This window comes from Leuciscus leuciscus, assembly GCF_965113295.1.
Source record: "Leuciscus leuciscus genome assembly, chromosome: 20".
Lineage (NCBI taxonomy): Eukaryota > Metazoa > Chordata > Actinopteri > Cypriniformes > Leuciscidae > Leuciscus > Leuciscus leuciscus.
In genome coordinates, this window is record NC_138744.1 from 1,564,255 (window position 1) to 1,583,393 (window position 19,139).

The window sequence follows — 19,139 nt, forward strand, 5'->3', positions numbered from 1 at the left end:
ATATGATCTTACCTCAGTGTCTCCAGTTTACAGTGAGGATTCTCCAGTCCAGCAGAGAACAGCTTCACTCCTGAGTCTCCTAGTTTATTCTCAGTCAGACCCAGTTCTCTCAGGTGTGAGGGGTTTGATCTCAGAGCTGAAGCCAGAGCAACACAACCTTCATCTGTGACACCACACTTCCACAACCTGTAGAGAACAATGACACACATTAAGCCTATATCCAGAGATAAACATGACACTTGAAAAATAAATAACATAATGCTGTCAATATGAAATGAATACAAATTTTCATTAGAAAAAAGTTGTTAAATTACATCAGTTAGGAAAAGGGGATTCAATATACAGTTTGTACAGTAAAATAATCATTATCTCTATGGAAAATCCCCATAAAACATGGAAATTAGGGGTGTAACGATACACGTATTCGTATTGAACCGTTTGGTACGAGGCTTTCGGGTTGGTACGCATTACGAACCGAACGGTTCTCAAACATGACAATCTGGGGCTCAGGTCAGGAAGCAGACACTGGCTAAACCGACCGTCTGCTAGCGGCCTCGCGTCACCAAGGTCAGATAAATCCCATCACATAGAGCCTCTTTCACCTAGATATCATCATATAGAGACTGTGTCTGTTCCCCGAATTTGGAAATCCAAAAAAACGTTTAAACCCATCTAAGGTTAAAAATTGTATTGATGTCCAACAAATAAAAAACAGCTATAACACAGATGAGCAAATGCTAAAGCTTGGGTTGCTGAATATTCGATCGCTTACTTCAAAAGCACTCATTGTTAATGATATGATTTCAGATAATAACCTAGATGTGCTGTGTTTGACAGAAACCTGGCTAAAACAAAACGATTACATTACTTTAAATGAGTCCACCCTGCAAGATTACTGTTATAAACATGAGCCTCATCTGAAACGCAAAGGGGGTGGTGTTGCTGTAATTTATAGTAATATACTTTCAAAACCACTAAGAAATCAAGTTTTAAATATAATTCTTTTGAAGTGTTAGTGCTTAATGTAAAAATATATAGTATAAACGATAAATCACATTTGAGATTTGTGCTGGCTACTGTATGCAGGCCACCAGGGCACCATAAAGATTTTATCAAAGAATTTGTGGACTTTCTATCAGAATTAATATTGACTGCAGATAAAGTACTAATTGTGGGTGATTTTAATATACACATCGATAATTAAAAAGATGCATTGGGTTTGGCATTTAAAGACATTGTAAACTCTATTGGAGTTAGACAACACGTGTCAGGACCTACTCATTGTCGTAATCACACTCTAGATCTAATATTATCACATGGAATAGATGTTGATGCCGTTGAAATTCTGCAGCAGAGCGATGACATCTCAGATCATTATCTAGTCTCGTGTAAATTACATTTAGCCAAGGCTGCAAAGCCAACTCCGTGTTATAAATATGTTAGACCTATTACTTCTGCCACTAAAGATTGCTTTATCAATAATCTTCCTGATCAGTTTCACCATCTCAGCATCCCAGATAGCTTAGAAGAACTTGATATTGCAACAGAAACTTTTAACTCTCTCTTTTCCAGCACTTTAGACACAGTTGCTCCGTTGCGCTTAAAGAAGATCAAAGAAAATAGTCCAACGCCGTGGTACAACGAGCACACTCGGGCCCTTAAGAGAGCAGCCAGAAAAATGGAGCGCAACTGGAAGAAAACAAAACTAGAGGTATTTCGCATTTTATGGAAGGAGAGCTCGATTACTTACAGAGAGGCTTTAAAAGCTGCTAGATCTGCTTATTTTTCAACCCTATTAGAAGAAAATAAACATAATCCTAGGTATTTATTTGAAACGGTGGCTAAACTAACGAAAAAGAAAGCTTCAAGCACCGAAGTTTCCAAGCAACACAGCAGTAATGACTTTATGAACTTCTTCACTTATAAGATTGATAATATCAGGGAGAAAATTATAACTATGCAACCATCTACTACAGTATCGCATCAGGCAGTGCATTGTAGTCTCCCTGATTCATTCGTTGCTATAGGAGAGGAAGAATTTACTAAACTCGTTAAATCATCTAAATCTACAACATGTATGTTAGACCCTATACCGACTAAGCTACTGAAAGAGATGCTTCCAGAGGTCATAGATCCTCTTCTTAACCCTCTGGGGACCAAGCTGTTTTTGGGGCCCTTGAGATGTTCTGACATGCTCTGACATTTGTGCTTTTTTCAGTTATTTATAAACATGTTAATGGCAAAGGTGTAAATTCACTCTATATAGCACAAACAGGCCTACCATAATATGCGAGCAACATGTATGTAGATGTTTGTATTTTTAAGAGAATAATGTTTATGCGTGGTTATTTAAAAAAATAAAAATGAAAGTTGCTGAAATAAGACCACAAAACTCATACAAAATATGTGCCCACAAGACTTTTGACTAATGGATGTTGTCCCTTTCAGTTCTAGCTTCAAAATTATGTGAAAATAGTCTTGCTTTATCGTTCACAAAAAAAAAATACATTGATTTAAATGGTGTAAAACAGGTTTTGCTTGGAAAGCCAATATGCGAGGGGGAGGAGTAGTTTACACCTTAGTCCCACCCACTCTGCATAATGACTTTGCATAATTAGCCATTCATTCAGGTGTGACACTGACTGAGCCACAATGCAAAGACAAAATATATATTTTGAAGAAGACTTATATTGACCATTTAAGATTTTGCTTACATCTATCTTGTAAATATGTTTTGCTTTTTTATTAAAAAGGTTACAATTACAACAATAATTACAATTTCAGCAATATTTCTGCAAAAAAGTACTCTTTCTTTGTAAAAAAAAAAAAAAAAAAGATTATAGGCCTACATTTTATCATATGTAGGCCTATTCATTAGTTTGAATATAGCCAACATTGGAACATCTTAGTCTATGACTTTATTTTTGACAAAATAGTATTTTATATATATTCAGAAAAGCTTATTTGATGTGACAGTATATTCTACAGTAAAAACTGTACCCAAATCTAGTCAACAAAATGTTGTCTTTCATACTTCGCCTGACTGTAACGCAGTAACTGTAACTGTAAAAGCAGTTTATTCTTTCACACACAGACGCGCGATTCATATTTAGGCTAAACACTCTTTACAAATAGACGCGCGATTCATATTATAGAAACGTGATTCATCTTTTTGTTTACATAAGCCTACAACGTTATTCCATAACGTTATTCCACATTAACACTTGAGAAAGGATAACTTAGCCTACCTCACTCCTCAGCGGGATCTGCTCCTCATATCAGCACGGAAAATTTTCTCCATAAGGTAGGCTATATTATGCCTCTTTGTTTACAGCTGATGTGGGGGCGTTTCACAGACTGAAATGGTTCTCAGAATTTGCGTTTGAATAGCACGCGCTCTCCGGGGCGTGGTCAAATTACTTTTGAATGGCTCCTAATGAGCTCGACTGGAGTCGCTCTCTTTTTATACAGATTACAGAAGCTGATAATATTTGTTTTTTATATAAATTACTTCATTTAAAAGCTGCGATATCAAGCTTTATGCCCGTGGGTCTGTTTGCCTGTTTGACTGAATTTTCGCGGAGTTATAGATAATTTTCTAACGCGTTTCAAATGGGAGTTTACTGACAGAGAGAAGGCAGAAATAGCATCATGTTAGTTTTTCTTTATTTGTCAAAAAGCAAAACACTTTATTTGTATTGTGAGTATACAGAAAAAAAATTGAAACTGAACAGGATCGATTGATGTATTACACGAAAATGAAAGATCAAAATTAACAGAGCATTTTGTGTTTATTTTTCATTGCTAAAAAAAAAAACGAGCAAAACGCGCGGGCGCGTTTTTGGTCCCCAGAGGGTTAATATCATTAATTCATCTTTGTCTCTAGGATACGTACCAAAAAACTTTAAGCTGGCTATGATTAAACCACTTGTTAAAAAAACGCAGCTTGATCCTACAGAATTAGTCAATTACAGGCCGATCTCGAATCTACCTTATCTGTCAAAGATATTAGAAAAAGCAGTATCTTCACAACTGTGTTCCTTTCTTGAAAGAAATGATATCTGCGAGGATTTCCAGTCCAGATTTAGACCGTACCATAGTACCGAGACAGCTCTCATTAGAGTCACAAATGATTTGCTCTTATCATCCGATCGTGGTTGTATCTCTCTATTAGTGTTACTCGATCTTAGTGCTGCATTTGACACTATCGACCACAACATTCTTTCAAATAGACTTGAAAACTATGTTGGCATTAGTGGAATTGCATTAGCATGGTTTAAATCATACTTATCTGACCGTTATCAGTATGTAGCAGTAAATGAAGAGATGTCTCATCGATCACAAGTTCAGTATGGCGTACCACAAGGCTCAGTACTTGGACCGTTGCTGTTCACTCTGTACATGCTACCATTAGGAGATATTATTAGGAAGCATGGAATTAGCTTTCACTGTTATGCCGACGATACTCAGCTGTATATTTCTTCAAAATCTAACAAAACTTACCAATTCACAAAACTAACGGAATGCATAGCTGATATAAAAAATTGGATGACTCGTAATTTCCTACTTCTAAATTCTGAAAAAACAGAGATTCTAATTATTGGACAAAAAATGTCCTTGTGTAATAACCAAGAATACTGTCTAACACTTGATAGCTGCTCTGTTAAGTCTTCGTCGTCGGTTAGGAACCTGGGTGTGCTCTCTGATACCAATCTTTCATTTGAAAGTCACGTGTCTAGTATCTGTAAAACCGCATTTTTCCATCTTAAAAATATATCTAAATTACGCCATATGCTCTCATTGACAAATGCGGAACAATTAGTTCATGCGTTCATGACCTCAAGGCTAGATTATTGTAATGCTCTACTGGGTGGTTGCCCTGCACGCTTAATAAACAAACTACAGCTAGTTCAAAACGCAGCAGCTCGAGTTCTTACCAGAACCAGGAAGTATGACCATATTAGCCCGGTTCTGTCAAAATTGCATTGGCTCCCTATTAAACATCGCATCAATTTTAAAATATTGCTGATTACTTGCAAAGCACTAAATGGTTTAGCTCCGCAGTACTTGAGCGAGCTCTTAACGCATTATAGTCCTTCACGTCTATTGCGATCTCAAAATTCCGGCCAGTTGATAATACCTAGAATATCAAAATCGACTGCTGGTGGTAGATCCTTTTCCTATTTAGCACCAAAACTTTGGAACAGTCTTCCTAACATTGTCCGGGAAGCAGACACACTCTGTCAGTTCAAAGCTAGATTAAAGACACATCTCTTTGACCTAGCATTCACATAATACATTATAGACTTCTATAATTCAATGTTAGGCTGCATAGATTAGGTCAGCTGGAACCGGGAACACTTCCCATAAATCCTGATGTACTTGTCACATCATAAGAATGGCATCTACGCTAATTTTAGTGTCTTTGTTTATCCCGAGGTTTTCCCGCAGCCTGCCGGATCCAGGCCGTATCCAGATCTGACGAAGGATCTTCGCCTGGACCCGATGACAACGCAGTGCTGAAGTGCCAACTAGTCTCTCCCTATGGAGGATCCCTTTCCCACTCTACAGATAAAGCGTCGTTGGGAAACTCAATTCACGTATCTACCCCGAATTGATAAAATAAAATAAAATTCTGTATAAAAAAATAAGGAAACACCAGTACTTTGTTTAGACTTGGTTTGTAGGGAATTACAAACCTGTGCACATATTCAAACGCACATAACTACATAACCAATTCTTAATGCGCATGTGAACGCCTTCAGCGTTTCTAACCGGTTCGCGTTTAAAGTCTGTGTAGAGAGAATGGTGTCGTCTCTGTTACCTTAACCCTCTGGGGACCAAAAACGCGCCCGCGCGTTTTGCTCGTTTTTTTTTTTAGCAATGAAAAATAAACACAAAATGCTCTGTTAATTTTGATCTTTCATTTTCGTGTAATACATCAATCGATCCTGTTCAGTTTCTATTTTTTTTCTGTATACTCACAATAAAAATAAAGTGTTTTGCTTTTTGACAAATAAAGAAAAACTAACATGATGCTATTTCTGCCTTCTCTCTGCCAGTAAACTCCCATTTGAAACGCGTTCGAAAATTATCTATAACTCCGCGAAAATTCAGTCAAACAGGGAAACAGACCCACGGGCATGAAGCTTGAGATCGCAGCTTTTAAATGAAGTAATTTATATAAAAAACAAATATTATCAGCTTCTGTAATCTGTATAAAAAGAGAGCGACTCCAGTCGAGCTCATTACGAGATGATTCACAGTAATTTGACCACGCCCCGGAGAGCGCGTGCTATTCAAACGCAAATTCTGAGAACCATTTCAGTCTGTGAAACGCCCCCACATCAGCTGTAAACAAAGAGGCATAATATAGCCTACCTTATGGAGAAAATTTTCCGTGCTGATATGAGGAGCAGATCCCGCTGAGGAGTGAGGTAGGCTAAGTTATCCTTTCTCAAGTGTTAATGTGGAATAACGTTATGGAATAACGTTAGTGTAGGCCTATGTAAACAAAAAGATGAATCGCGTTTCTATAATATGAATCGCGTTTCTGTGAGATGAATGAAGGGTACATATTTGTAAAGACTGTTTAGCCTAAATATGAATCGCGTTTCTGTGAGATGAATGAAGGGTACATATTTGTAAAGACTGTTTAGCCTAAATATGAATCGCGTTTCTGTGAGATGAATGAAGGGTACATATTTGTAAAGACTGTTTACCCTAAATATGAATCGCGTTTCTGTGAGATGAATGAAGGGTACATATTTGTAAAGACTGTTTAGCCTAAATATGAATCGCGTTTCTGTGAGATGAATGAAGGGTACATAATTGTAAAGACTGTTTAGCCTAAATATGAATCGCGTTTCTGTGAGATGAATGAAGGGTACATATTTGTAAAGACTGTTTAGCCTAAATATGAATCGCGTTTCTGTGAGATGAATGAAGGGCTACATATTTGTAAAGACTGTTTAGCCTAAATATGAATCGCGCGTCTGTGTGTGAATAAACTGCTTTGCTAGAGCCTACTGAGATGAGTAAAAATCGACTGAAATATGTTGAAATAAAATGTATTTGTATAAGCAACGTATTAAACTGCAAATTAACATTTATAGGCTATGCCCTAATATTTCATAAAAACAACGTTACAGTCAGGCGAAGTATGAAAGACAATATTTTGTTGACTAGATTTGGGTACAGTTTTTACTGTAGAATATACTGTCACATCAAATAAGCTTTTCTGCTCATATATATAAAATACTATTTTGTCAAAAATAAAGTCATAGACTAAGATGTTCCAATGTTGGCTATATTCAAACTAATGAATACATATGATAAAATGTAGGCCTATAATCTTTTTTATTTTTTTTTACAAAGAAAGAGTACTTTTTTTGCAGAAATATTGCTGAAATTGTAATTATTGTTGTAATTGTAACCTTTTTAATAAAATAGCAAAACATATTTACAAGATAGATGTAAGCAAAATCTTAAATGGTCAATATAAGTCTTCTTCTAAATATATAGGCTATTTTGTCCTTGCATTGTGGCTCAGTCAGTGTCACACCTGAATGAATGGCTAATTATGCAGAGTCATTATGCAGAGTGGGTGGGACTGGGTAATCTAAGGTGTAAACTACTCCTCCCCCTCGCATATTGGCTTTCCAAGCAAAACCTGTTTTACACCATTTAAATCAATGTATTTTTTTTTTGTGAACGATAAAGCAAGACTATTTTCACATAATTTTGAAGCTAGAACTCCAAGAGAAAACATCCATTAGTCAAAAGTCTTGTGGGCACATATTTTGTATGAGTTTTGTGGTCTTATTTCAGCAACTTTCATTTTTATTTTTTTAAATAACCACGCATAAACATTATTCTCTTAAAAATACAAACATCTACATACATGTTGCTCGCATATTATGGTAGGCCTGTTTGTGCTATATAGAGTGAATTTACACCTTTGCCATTAACATGTTTATAAATAACTGAAAAAAGCACAAATGTCAGAGCATGTCAGAACATCTCAAGGGCCCCAAAAACAGCTTGGTCCCCAGAGGGTTAAATTATACGTTTATCTCTGTAAAGCTGCTTTGAAACAATCTACATTGTTAAAACCGCTATATAAATGAAGATGACTTGACCATTTTTCCTGCCGACCAAAATTTCATTATTTAAAAATGTAGTCACGCACTCAAGAGACGCTGGTAAACGTAATGAAAGCGGAATGAAACTGCGCTACTCGTTATTTTGTGCTTTACGGACCGTTTATCAGCTTGGACCAATGCAGCGCGAGCCGATCTTGATCAAGCAACACTGTTACTACACAGCACTAAGAGATCCAGTCAAGAAAGCATTTGAATTCGCCACTGAAGTAATAACATCGCTGCGAGATCTAGTGACAAGCATTCACATTTCTCCGTTATTAACAGATCAAACAGCACTGACGTGGAAACCAGGAAGAAACATTGTGCTTTCCAGTAACGTTACGTCGGTTTTATTTCGACATTATGAATAAAATTACGAATATAGTCACGATATACCAGGACAGGAGACCAGAATACCATTTAAACTTAGACTTTATTTATACACGTGTGCAACCCCAAGAATCCCTGGAAGCAACTGAAGGTCAAACTCAGAAGGCAATGAACTTAGAGTCTCTTTGAATACTCGAACTCAGGAAATGTCTTTGAAAACTCGAACTCAGGAAATGTCTTTGAATACTCGAACTCAGGAAATGTCTTTGAATACTCGAACTCAGGAAATGTCTTTGAATACTCGAACTCAGGAAAGGTCTTTGAATACTCGAACTCAGGAAAGGTCTTTGAATACTCGAACTCAGGAAATGTCTTTGAATACTCGAACTCAGGAAATGTCTTAGTCTCCGTAGATAACAGTCTGAGTCTCCATAGAAACTTAGAAGTAGTCTCGTAGATGCACTGAACTTGAATGAAGACTCACAGATACATGGAACATAGATGCAGACTCAGTAGACACTAGTAGTGATGTTACATATGACACTGAAGCTTCGATGCGCGTATCACACAAGCGAAACAATTTCTAGTGAAGCCCCGTATCGGGGTGTGTATTGGTTTACTAGAGTCACGTGATCGATGACAAACGAAGCCTCACTTTCTCTCCAGTCACGTGCGCGTTTCGCTTTGGGTGTCAGAAGGCTCGAACTCCAGATCGTATTTAACGAGTCGTTGCCTCAGTCTGGTTGATGTGTTTGTGAGGAGAGTGCTGTAGCCTACTTTGAAAGTTAAACAATATATTACATTTAAATAAGCAAAATTTATTTTTCGCTACTTAGGCTATTATTTTTTGTTGTTGTGTCTTTTTGTTTTTGTAAAATCTTTGCACTTTTTGGTGATTTTAGATAATTTGGTGTTGGTATTGGGGTTTAGGGTGGGATTGGGGAGAGGGGTGTTGGTGTTTGGTGAAGGGTTTGTATTTAGAGCAATGGCAACATCCAAAAATATAAAAATAATTAAAAACTTGATCAACTTTCTGTCATTCCTACAGTTGATTAAGCACTATCAGTAACAAGTGTCATAAGCACATTTAATAACAGATGATCCTATCAGACAATGTCCTTATTCATTGTGTGTGTGTGTGTGTGTGTGTGTGTGTGTGTGTAGAGAGAGAGAGAGAGAGAGAGAGAGAGAGAGAGAGAGAGAGAGAGATAGAGAGAGAGCCTACATTAGATCTTATTGAATCATATAAGCTCATTTTATATTTTAATTGTCACACTTTAATGGGTAAAATAATTTATTTAATGAACAAATCAAACACAAACATGTAAGGTTTTTATTTGTACACATAACATTGAAACTATGGAGTGTGTTGTGGTTGCTTCGTCTGCCAGAGCTTCTAATGGTGCGTTCACACCGGACGCGAATAGCGCGTCAGGCGCGAGTGATTTCAATGTTAAGTCAATGCAAAGACGCGTTACGCGCGTAAAAAATTCCTGCGGCGCGAATGAGGCGTAGAGCACGGCGCGGTAGACGCGAATACGCCTCATTCGCGCGTATGGCGCGAATTGAGCGTCTGGCGCGTTAAGCGCGTTACGCGCGAATGTTTTATGTAGTGCTTTTTGTGCATTCTCGTGTTTGACGCGAATTCGCGTCTGCCGCCCGAGTTGAAAAATCTGAACTTCTGCGTCAATTCGCGCCGCGTTAACCAATCAGGAGCCTGCTTGCTGCTGTCACGTGGTGAAGTGACAGTTTACAATGTTATTTTATGTTTGGCCTCAATAAATTATTTTGTAATATGACTAAAATGCACAACAAAGCAAATCTTTCACATAAAAACTCGATTTCAATATATGAGAGATACTCATTTTGTATTGAATGCTATTTATTCCATATCTATTCTAGATTATATGAAACATTATTATTCTAATGTAAAGACAACAAACACAATTTAGTGTATAAAAACAAAAATCACAGGACAGGTTTCACTTTTGGAGGCTGACTCCATTTATTATCAAAACAAAAATAAATGACAGATTAGGTGGGTGCAGGCGAGGGTGAACCTCGCGCCAGGCTGTAGAGCGCGGGCTCGTCAAGCAGCGACCACTCGAGGCCGAGGCCTTACGGCCTACGCTGTCCTCGTCAGCGTCCTCACCGTTAGGTCCACCAAACCTAGCTCCTGGAGCAAATTGTGAAACTCCTGAAACCCTCTGGAGGGTCTGGTGGACCCGAGTACAGCGACGATGTCCCCTACGCAGCTGTTTCTGCTCTCCAGAGCATATACGAGCGGTGACTCTCTCGATTAATGCTAATGCTAATGCTCGATAAACATCTAAAAAAGATGGCCGCCAACGGGTTTCGAAACTTTCGCCTCTGACGCGCGTAAATTTTGCTTCAATCTTTTGTTTTTACGCGCGTCAATTTCGCTCTTGACACGCGAATTAACACAAAGTGGTCAAGCGTCAAACTAGACGCGGCAGGCGCGAATTTGACGCGCTATTCGCGTCCGGTGGTAACGCAACATAACACAGGCTTCTGGCTGCTTTATTTTAAATAAGCACCAGATGGCGCTGCTCTCGGCGCTGTTCTCGACACTCTCGAAGCTTTGAATCTTTTCCCGGAACAGTCAGGGGAAAGCCTCAGTGATTCATGAGGCTTAATTTCCCCATCCCTAGACACTAGATCACCGTAGACACTGGAATCATCTCGAGTGAGGAAACATGGAATCATCTCGAGTGAGGAAACATGGAATCATCTCGAGTGAGGAAACATGGAATCATCTCGAGTGAGGAAACATGGAATCTCTCGCCGATGACCTTTGGAACCAGTGACAGATAACCAAACTAGACCCAGAACATAACATCAAGTCACATTAATACCCAGCAGTGAGTGCATGTGAGGGAGCTGAATATAAAGGCTGGTGATGAGGTAATCATGAGGAGATGGGGTTCAGCTGCGGTGATGAGGGAAGTGAGTGCAGGTGTGGATCCAGGGGGATGCTGGGAAATGTAGTACGTGACAGGGCCAGGGAAAACGTGACAATTGCTGCCCTCAAATATTAATCTGAAATAAAATAAACCTTTGTTTATAGCTACTACAATATTACATTTCATTTTTTTTATATGGAGCTGTTTTTGTTTTATATGCTCCTAAGAAGAGTCAAGTATAGCTCCATCACTGCTCAAAGTGAAAAATGATCAAACTTTATGATGTTAGTTTTAATAAAAAAATTAAATAAAATAAAAATCAAGGAGATTTCTCTGGCATTTCTTTCTTTTTGCTGTATCGAAAACGTACCGAACCGTGACACCACTGTATCGTATCGAACCGTGAATTTTGTGAACTGTTACACCCCCAGGGGCGTCGTAAAGGGGGGGTAAAGGGTACCGAGTACCCAGGGCCCGAGGCAGGGGGGGGGCCCTTAGAAGTCAGTTTTCTATACATACATATATATGCACTAACATTTGTATAGCATTTATGTACAAATAAAAAAGTTCCTGTGCAAAACTAAACTTGTAGTTAGGCACTGGTTTGGTATAAAAAAAGTCATTTTCATGCTGTGCAGGGCCCCACCACCCCTCTCGAATCAATGTAAATGGTACGACCCGCAGTTCAGGTGCTTCTGCTGCGGACCTGCGGTCGGTGAATCAGTTGATGAGACAGGAGTTGGAGTGAGCCGTGATAGGAACTAGGAAGACAGGGGAAGAGTCATGTCTTTCCTTAATAAAGGAAAATCAGGGGCTCAAAAACGAAAAGAAAAGAAGATTAAAGAGAGAAAGGCAAATGAGGGCAAGCAGTTGCTCATTCAGTTTTTTGAAAAGAAAGGTGAGCTCCAAATGCATCATCGAGCATTGACATTGTTTTAACATAAATATCTACTCCAGGTAGAATAGCATACATTTATGTTCGTACTTTATTTGAATTATATATCAATACTTTATAGTATCACAACCTACATAGCGAGCAAACAATGTTTGGGTAAATAACGGAGTGAGAAGCAGACGGAGGCGGAGCTGGGAGCTCAACACACTGCCACTCCAGGCAGATGCGCAGCTTGTCTCCTCTTCTGCTGCAGTTCTCCCCAGAGTCAGAAGTTTACATGAAAACACTGTATATTTCCCTCCATTGTCAAAATCTAACACCCGCGAAAACACAGATCGTTAGCGCCTATTTTACCGCAATGTTATGCAAATTAGCTCGCGCACGCTCTTACATTAAGCACAGGATTGTTCTCAGTTTAATGCACATCTTAATTATTGAAAATGACTTATTTTAAAAACGTAATTCAAAGACTGAATGTCTAGTTTGGCAGTTAGTGTACCCTGTGATTCTATAGTCTGCATTTATTTTAAACAGACAAATAATCATCAATTATCTTGTACTTTTGACAATAAAACAAAAATATATTAATCAGAGTGTGGCTTATTTTGTTTACATTTTAAGTGTTTTTATAATAAAAATGCAATACCCCACCCATTGGTATCACTATGGTATTTGGTACGGGGGCCCAGCAAGATGGTTTGTACCCAGGGCCCAAAATTTGGTGCTACGCCCCTGTACACCCCTAATGGAAACCCAACGTGTGTGTGTGATTGACTCTGTGTGTGTGTGTGTGTGTGTGTGTGTGTGTGTGTGTGTGTGTGTGTGTGTGTGTGTGTGATTCATGTATTTATAAACATTTTAAGGAACTTGTGTGTGTTAGGACTGGGAGGGAAAAAAAACAACTCACCAAACTATCGCAAATTTTTGGTTCACGATTTTAAAATATATATATTTTTATTCCAGAATCAATATTGATTCAAATTAAATTGCTTTAGTTTTGTCCTTGCTTATAGACGAGGTTGACAGAAGTTAGCCACTTTTGCTCCAACAGAGGATGAAATGTGTCGTTATCTATGAGTGTCGTAATATCCATTTCAAGTGGACGTGTGGAAGAGACATGAGACTGAAAGCACTGAAAGCCCTCGCGCTGCTCATATTGTCACGGTGTGGTGCAGGCAGAAGAAGACGAAGGAGAATCAAAAGTTCCAATGTTAACTTTTACTAACAATATAATAAATACAGGTTTAAGAAGACAGGCAGAAGGTACACACACACTTAATACGACGGAGATCGGACCAAGACTGACTGAACAGAATGGAACTAAATACAAACACAGATGAACAGTGACACTGATGAACAGAACACAGGTGATCCAAATGACAATAATGACTAAACAGGTGACAAAACTGAACTGATAATGACAGTAACCATAGATACAAATGAGTGGCGGGAAAACAGAACAAAGGAAGACAAGACTCAGACAGAACACAACTGTGACACATATGCTGAGAGAGAGATAAGACAGTAGAGCTGTACGATTCATCTTTAAAAGACTTAAAGATATGCCACTGCCGCTGACCCAGAGAGAGTTGTCATGAAACAGCTTGAATAGAAGTACTGGGATAAAAGTTTAAAGTTCAGATATAAACACTGATGTCTACGGCAGCGATCACAATAGAGTAAACTAGCTTTTGATAGAAACAATCGCAAATCGCAATTCTTAAAAATCGCAATACATATTGTATTGGCACCCAAGTATCGTGATAATATCGAATCGGGAGAAGGGTACATCGTCCCAGCCCGTGTGTGTGTGTGTGTGTGTGTGTGTGTGTGTCTGTACATGTGTGAGCTTAATGTATTAGTAAACATTTTGAGCGAATTGAGCTTTAGAGTGATTAAGAAGCACGGATAAATGAACAATAAGGAAGGGAAGTGCTTGATGATTTAAAAACACATTAGAACTCAAATCGCCACTCACACAATGGGCCTTATTTTAACGATCTGAAACTCAAGTATCAAAAGCGAAACGCAAGTAACTTTCTGGGCGGATCTCGGGCACTGTTGCTATTATACCGGCGGGATAAATTACTCTTGTGCCCGACGCAAATCTAAAATGGGTTGGTCTGAAGTAGCTTCATTATTCATAGGTGTGGTTTGGGCGTAACGTGAAATAAACCAATCAGAGCATCATCTCACATTCCCTTTAAGAGCAGGCACGCTTGTTCCATGGCGGATTGCTATTATAACGGTGGATTTGCCAGACGCACGCCAGGAGCGGTTCACAGCCGAGGAGACCGACGTTCTCGTCAGGGCTGTAAAACACAGAAAAGTGACATTGTATGGGGATGGAGAAACACACCCAAATCAGCTTCGGTTAAACAGGCGTATAATAATTCATGTATTAAACGTAAATGTGTAAGTTAGATTTATGCCTATTTTTTCACATCTTCATGGACACCACAATGATTTCCCTCTTTCCCGTTTTTTTTTTATTTTTTTTTTATTATGTATGATTTGCAAAAACGTGAACTGCTGCATCTGTGTAGATGAGAGAAGCAAAGTGTATATGCACACGCTACATTGATTATGGCCAAGCATGCGCCCTTAAAATAGCATCTGAATAACATGCGCAATGCGTCGCTGACTTTAGACTAGGTTTTTCCTGGTCAGTGGCGGAATGGTTTTCTGGAACTGCAAAATAGCACCAGGGAACGTTTGTGCCGGAACACGCCTCCTCTTTTTGCTGAACCGCCCCGGGAGCACAAGTTCATTCCCTAATTTACCGACGTGCGTCTGTGGAGGGAAAAGTCCACTGTGCGTCGGGTGCAAAACAGGAATGATACATGCGTTGCTGTAAAAATTCAATTGCGCTGGGTGCAAGATAGGGGCCAGATGTTTTTTTGTGCCGCCTGACAATGTGTTCCGCTTCGTGGCATTTTAATGGTCAAATACACACAAAATTACGTAAAAAACACCCATCTAGCTTCTTGTGCGCACGCTCATTTTTTGAATGACTTTACACAACAGTTTGGAAATGATGTATTCGAGTCACATGACAATGGTAAGTGCTTAAAATCTTGTATATTAAGATATTAAGTATTTCTTATGGCCAGTTAGATTGGTGTCTGCTGTACTTCATGGATTCATGTATTAAGTCTGAGTTGTTTTTATCTGCACCATCATATTACAGACAACTGCTGGTGTAATTATGCAGTTGTGGAGACGAATGATGATCCCAAAACAATACATGCATATACACTACCAGTCAAATGTTTGGGATCGGTAATATTTTTAAGGTTTTAAAAAGAAGTCTCTTCTGCTGCATTTATTTGATTAAATAATAACAGTAATATTGTGAAATATTATTCCAATGTAAAACAGCTCTTTTCTATGTGAATATAAAGTGTAACTTTCTATTCATCAAAGAATCCTGAAAGAAAATTGTACACGACTGTTTTCAAGATTGATAATAATAATAATGAATGTTTCTTGATCATCAAATCATCATATTAGAATGATTTCTGAAGGATCATGTGACACTGAAGACTGGAGTAATGACGCTGAAATTCAGCTTTGATCACAGGAATAAATTACATTTTAAAATATATTAAAATAAAGAACAGTTATCTTAAATTGTCATAATATTTAATAACATTACTGTTTTTTTGTATTTTTAATCAAATAAATGCAGCCTTGATGAGCAGAAGAGACTTATTTTAAAAACATTATAAATCTTACCGATCCAGAACTTTTGAACGGCAGTGTGTGTGTTGTGATTTGGTTGTGGACAGCACTGAGCACAACGATTGAGGAACCAAACACAGTTTATTGAGAGACAATCCAAACTCATAGTCCATTAAAACAGGCAGAAGGTCAGAGCTCAGAAAATCAGTCCAAACTAACAAACAAATCCAGAGGGCAAGACAAGAAGGAGAAAACCAGAGGGTTATTCCAGAAAGCAGGTTGTGTGACAGACCCGGGTGTGTTTAAGGGTGAGTAAGCGGATAACCTCAACTCTGGGTTCCACAAACAGAGGGAACTTTCAGGGTATGTCAGTAGCCATAGCAGCTCCGGAGCAGGTTCTGTTCCAGGGTCAGTTTACTCCAGAGCAGGTTCAGTTCCAGGGTCAGTTTACTCCAGAGGTGTTCAGCGCATGTATGCCCTATTGATGAGTCTCCGTGGCCTGAGAGTTATATCTATATAAAGCGCTGGTAAAACAAGGTCATGTTCATTTTATTATAACATCATTTTATTATGTTGGTTTATGAAATACAATTTGAAAAGTAGTCAGATTTAAATGATAATTAAAATATATGATCATATTTCCATAAGAGTGTTATAAACACTCACTTCCAGCCAATGGTCACACGGGTTAATGATATCGTTGTGAAGCGACACAAGTGCATTCGGAAGCTCACACGAGAAGTGATGCGGAAGCACAGATGAGCGGCATTCCTGTGAGTTTCACAATTCGCTTGTATCACGCTTCAGAACGTGCTGACGTTCAAGTCAAACATGAACTCATGAATGCGTGTGTGTTGGCCGGAAGCAAAGGTTTATATTGTAAAAAGTTTTAAATATTTGTTTCACTTCAGAAGCATTGATTCATCAGCTGGGGTTTATGGATTACCGTCATGTTCACATTTACCCCTTTTCCACCAAGGCAGTGCTGGTGCCGGTTCGGAGCCGGTGCCCACTCGCGAACCAGTTCTTTGTGTTTCGACAGCCAAAGAACCGGTTCTCGTCCAGGAATATTGGTTCCAAAGCGGCACCAACTCTTTGCTGGACTAGAACCGTTCTTTTACCACGTCATGCTTACGTCGGGGGCTGGGGGCGGGGTTATTGTCGAACTTCTTCTCGAACGTAACCTCTGTCTATACAGTAATCCAGACGAGCAGCACAAATGTGTTCTAAACGTCTTCTTCCGACCCCAATATAGGATCGCAAAGCCAGGAGAAACATTTGCAGAAAGATGATGTAGTCCGCCATTGTAATTGTTACGCTTGAAGTTGGCGCAAGCGTTTCTGGGAAAGCTAAGACGTATGGCAACGTACACAGTGACGTAACAACGTCGTTCGCTGGGCTCTCTAGTCAGTGGAAAATCAAACAGGTTCTGAGAAGGTTCGCAAGTTGAACCAACTTTGAACCAGCACCAGTTCCGAACCAGTTCTTTTTTGGTGGAAAAGGGGTAATTGTGTGGTTTTTGAATCCACTTGCATTACATGGACTCAAAGAGATGGATTATTTGCTTACACTACAATAAGGTTTCATTTGTTACACACTAGTTCACTACATTAGTTAACATGAACGAACCATGAAAGATTCTTCTACAACATTTATTAATCTTAGTTGATGTTCATTTCAGAATTTATTAATACATGTTTTAAATCAAAAGTTGTACAGATGTATCCATTAAGAATGTGCATCACAGGGAAAGGGATTCGGCGATTCGGCCAATAGTGAAGTTCTCTGGCACATGACGTACATCACCAGTAGGGGGCAGTCCTGTTTCTTTCTCAGTTATAGCGTGTCCTGAAGACAATAATGTGCAACGATGTGTTAACCTCTCTCTGGCGCGTATTGACTGCAAGCGACCGAGCGCATAAACGTGTGAGAAACACATTTTTAAGTAGACTATATTGTTTATGAACAGCTCAAATAGAAATAAAATATTAATGATTCAGTTATTAATGGTTTTTACATGCTTGTCATGGGCGTTTGTAGCATAAAAGAGTGTTACAATAACTTTTTAGTGAACTTATAAGTGCAAATATCCCGTCCCATTTTAGCAACCCTTATTCCCTCATTATGGAATTATTCACACTGTGAATTTAACTGTAATAAGAGGTCCACTGGAGGCAAGTTGAAAGTGAGAACCCAAGTGCAGTTTATCTTAACTAAAATAAAACATGAAACAAAAACATGGCATGAAAACAAAAACCAAATCATGAGCATAAACTTACACAGCAGCAGACTACAGGAAATAATACTTGACAAAGACACATGGCAAACATGAGGGCTTAAATACACAGACTAATGACAAAACAAGGGACACCTGTGAACAATGATCAGACAATTAACCAATGACAAGACATGGCAGGATCACATGACAAACAGGGAATCACATGACAGACATGGAAACATGACATGACACAGAAACATGACAAGAACAAACCCAAAACGTGACAGAATCCCCCCCCTCTAAGGGCGTCTCCCGACGCCCAACAAAACCAAAATACAAGATAAGACCAGGAGGGTGGTGGAGTGGAGGAGGTCATGGGGGAGGGATGGTGGGCCAGGCCCGTGCAGGGGGACAGGACATGGGACGTGGCATGGCGTGGACGGGCCTGGGTCGTGGCATGGCGTGGGCGGACCTGGGCCGTGGCAAGGCGTGGGCGGACTTGGGCCGTGGCATGGCGTGGGCGGACCTGGGCCGTGGCATGGCGTGGGCGGACCTGGGCCGAGGCATGGCGTGGGCGGACCTGGGCCGTGGCATGGCGTGGGCGGACCTGGGCCGTGGCAAGGCGTGGGCGGACCTGGGCCGTGGCAAGGCGTGGGCAGATCCGGCAGTGCAGGAAGCCAGGGCGGATCCGGCAGTGCTGGAGGCCAGGGTGGACCAGACAGTTCAGGTGGCCAAGGTGGACCAGACAGTTCAGGTGGCCATGGCGGCGCGGCCTCCATGGTCCTATCAAGGACCCTACTGCCCCCCCCCAAAATTTTCTTGGGGACAGCTATGGGGTTATGGGCTGGAACAGACAACGACTCCAGAACAGAAATGACGTGAACAGGATCTAGCTCGGCAGTGGTGACGTGAACAGGCTCTGGCTCGGCAGACGTGACGTGAAC

The 19,139-nt window shown here is 39.7% G+C and overlaps 1 protein-coding gene across 21 annotated transcripts in view; it reads right to left on the reverse strand.

Moving 5' to 3' along the window:
- The window catches only part of LOC309484380 (protein NLRC3-like), a 93,634-nt gene that overhangs the window by 53,817 nt on the left and 20,678 nt on the right, over positions 1-19,139 (reverse strand). For 16 of the 21 annotated variants that reach the window (XM_082150662.1, XM_082150665.1, XM_082150664.1 and 13 more), the window contains one exon: positions 13-186. The exons of the other annotated variants lie outside the window; for them this stretch is intronic. In XM_082150662.1, coding sequence (XP_082006788.1) covers positions 13-186 — 174 coding nt within the window. The remainder of the gene's footprint in view (positions 1-12; positions 187-19,139) is intronic. 21 annotated transcript variants of the gene reach the window in all.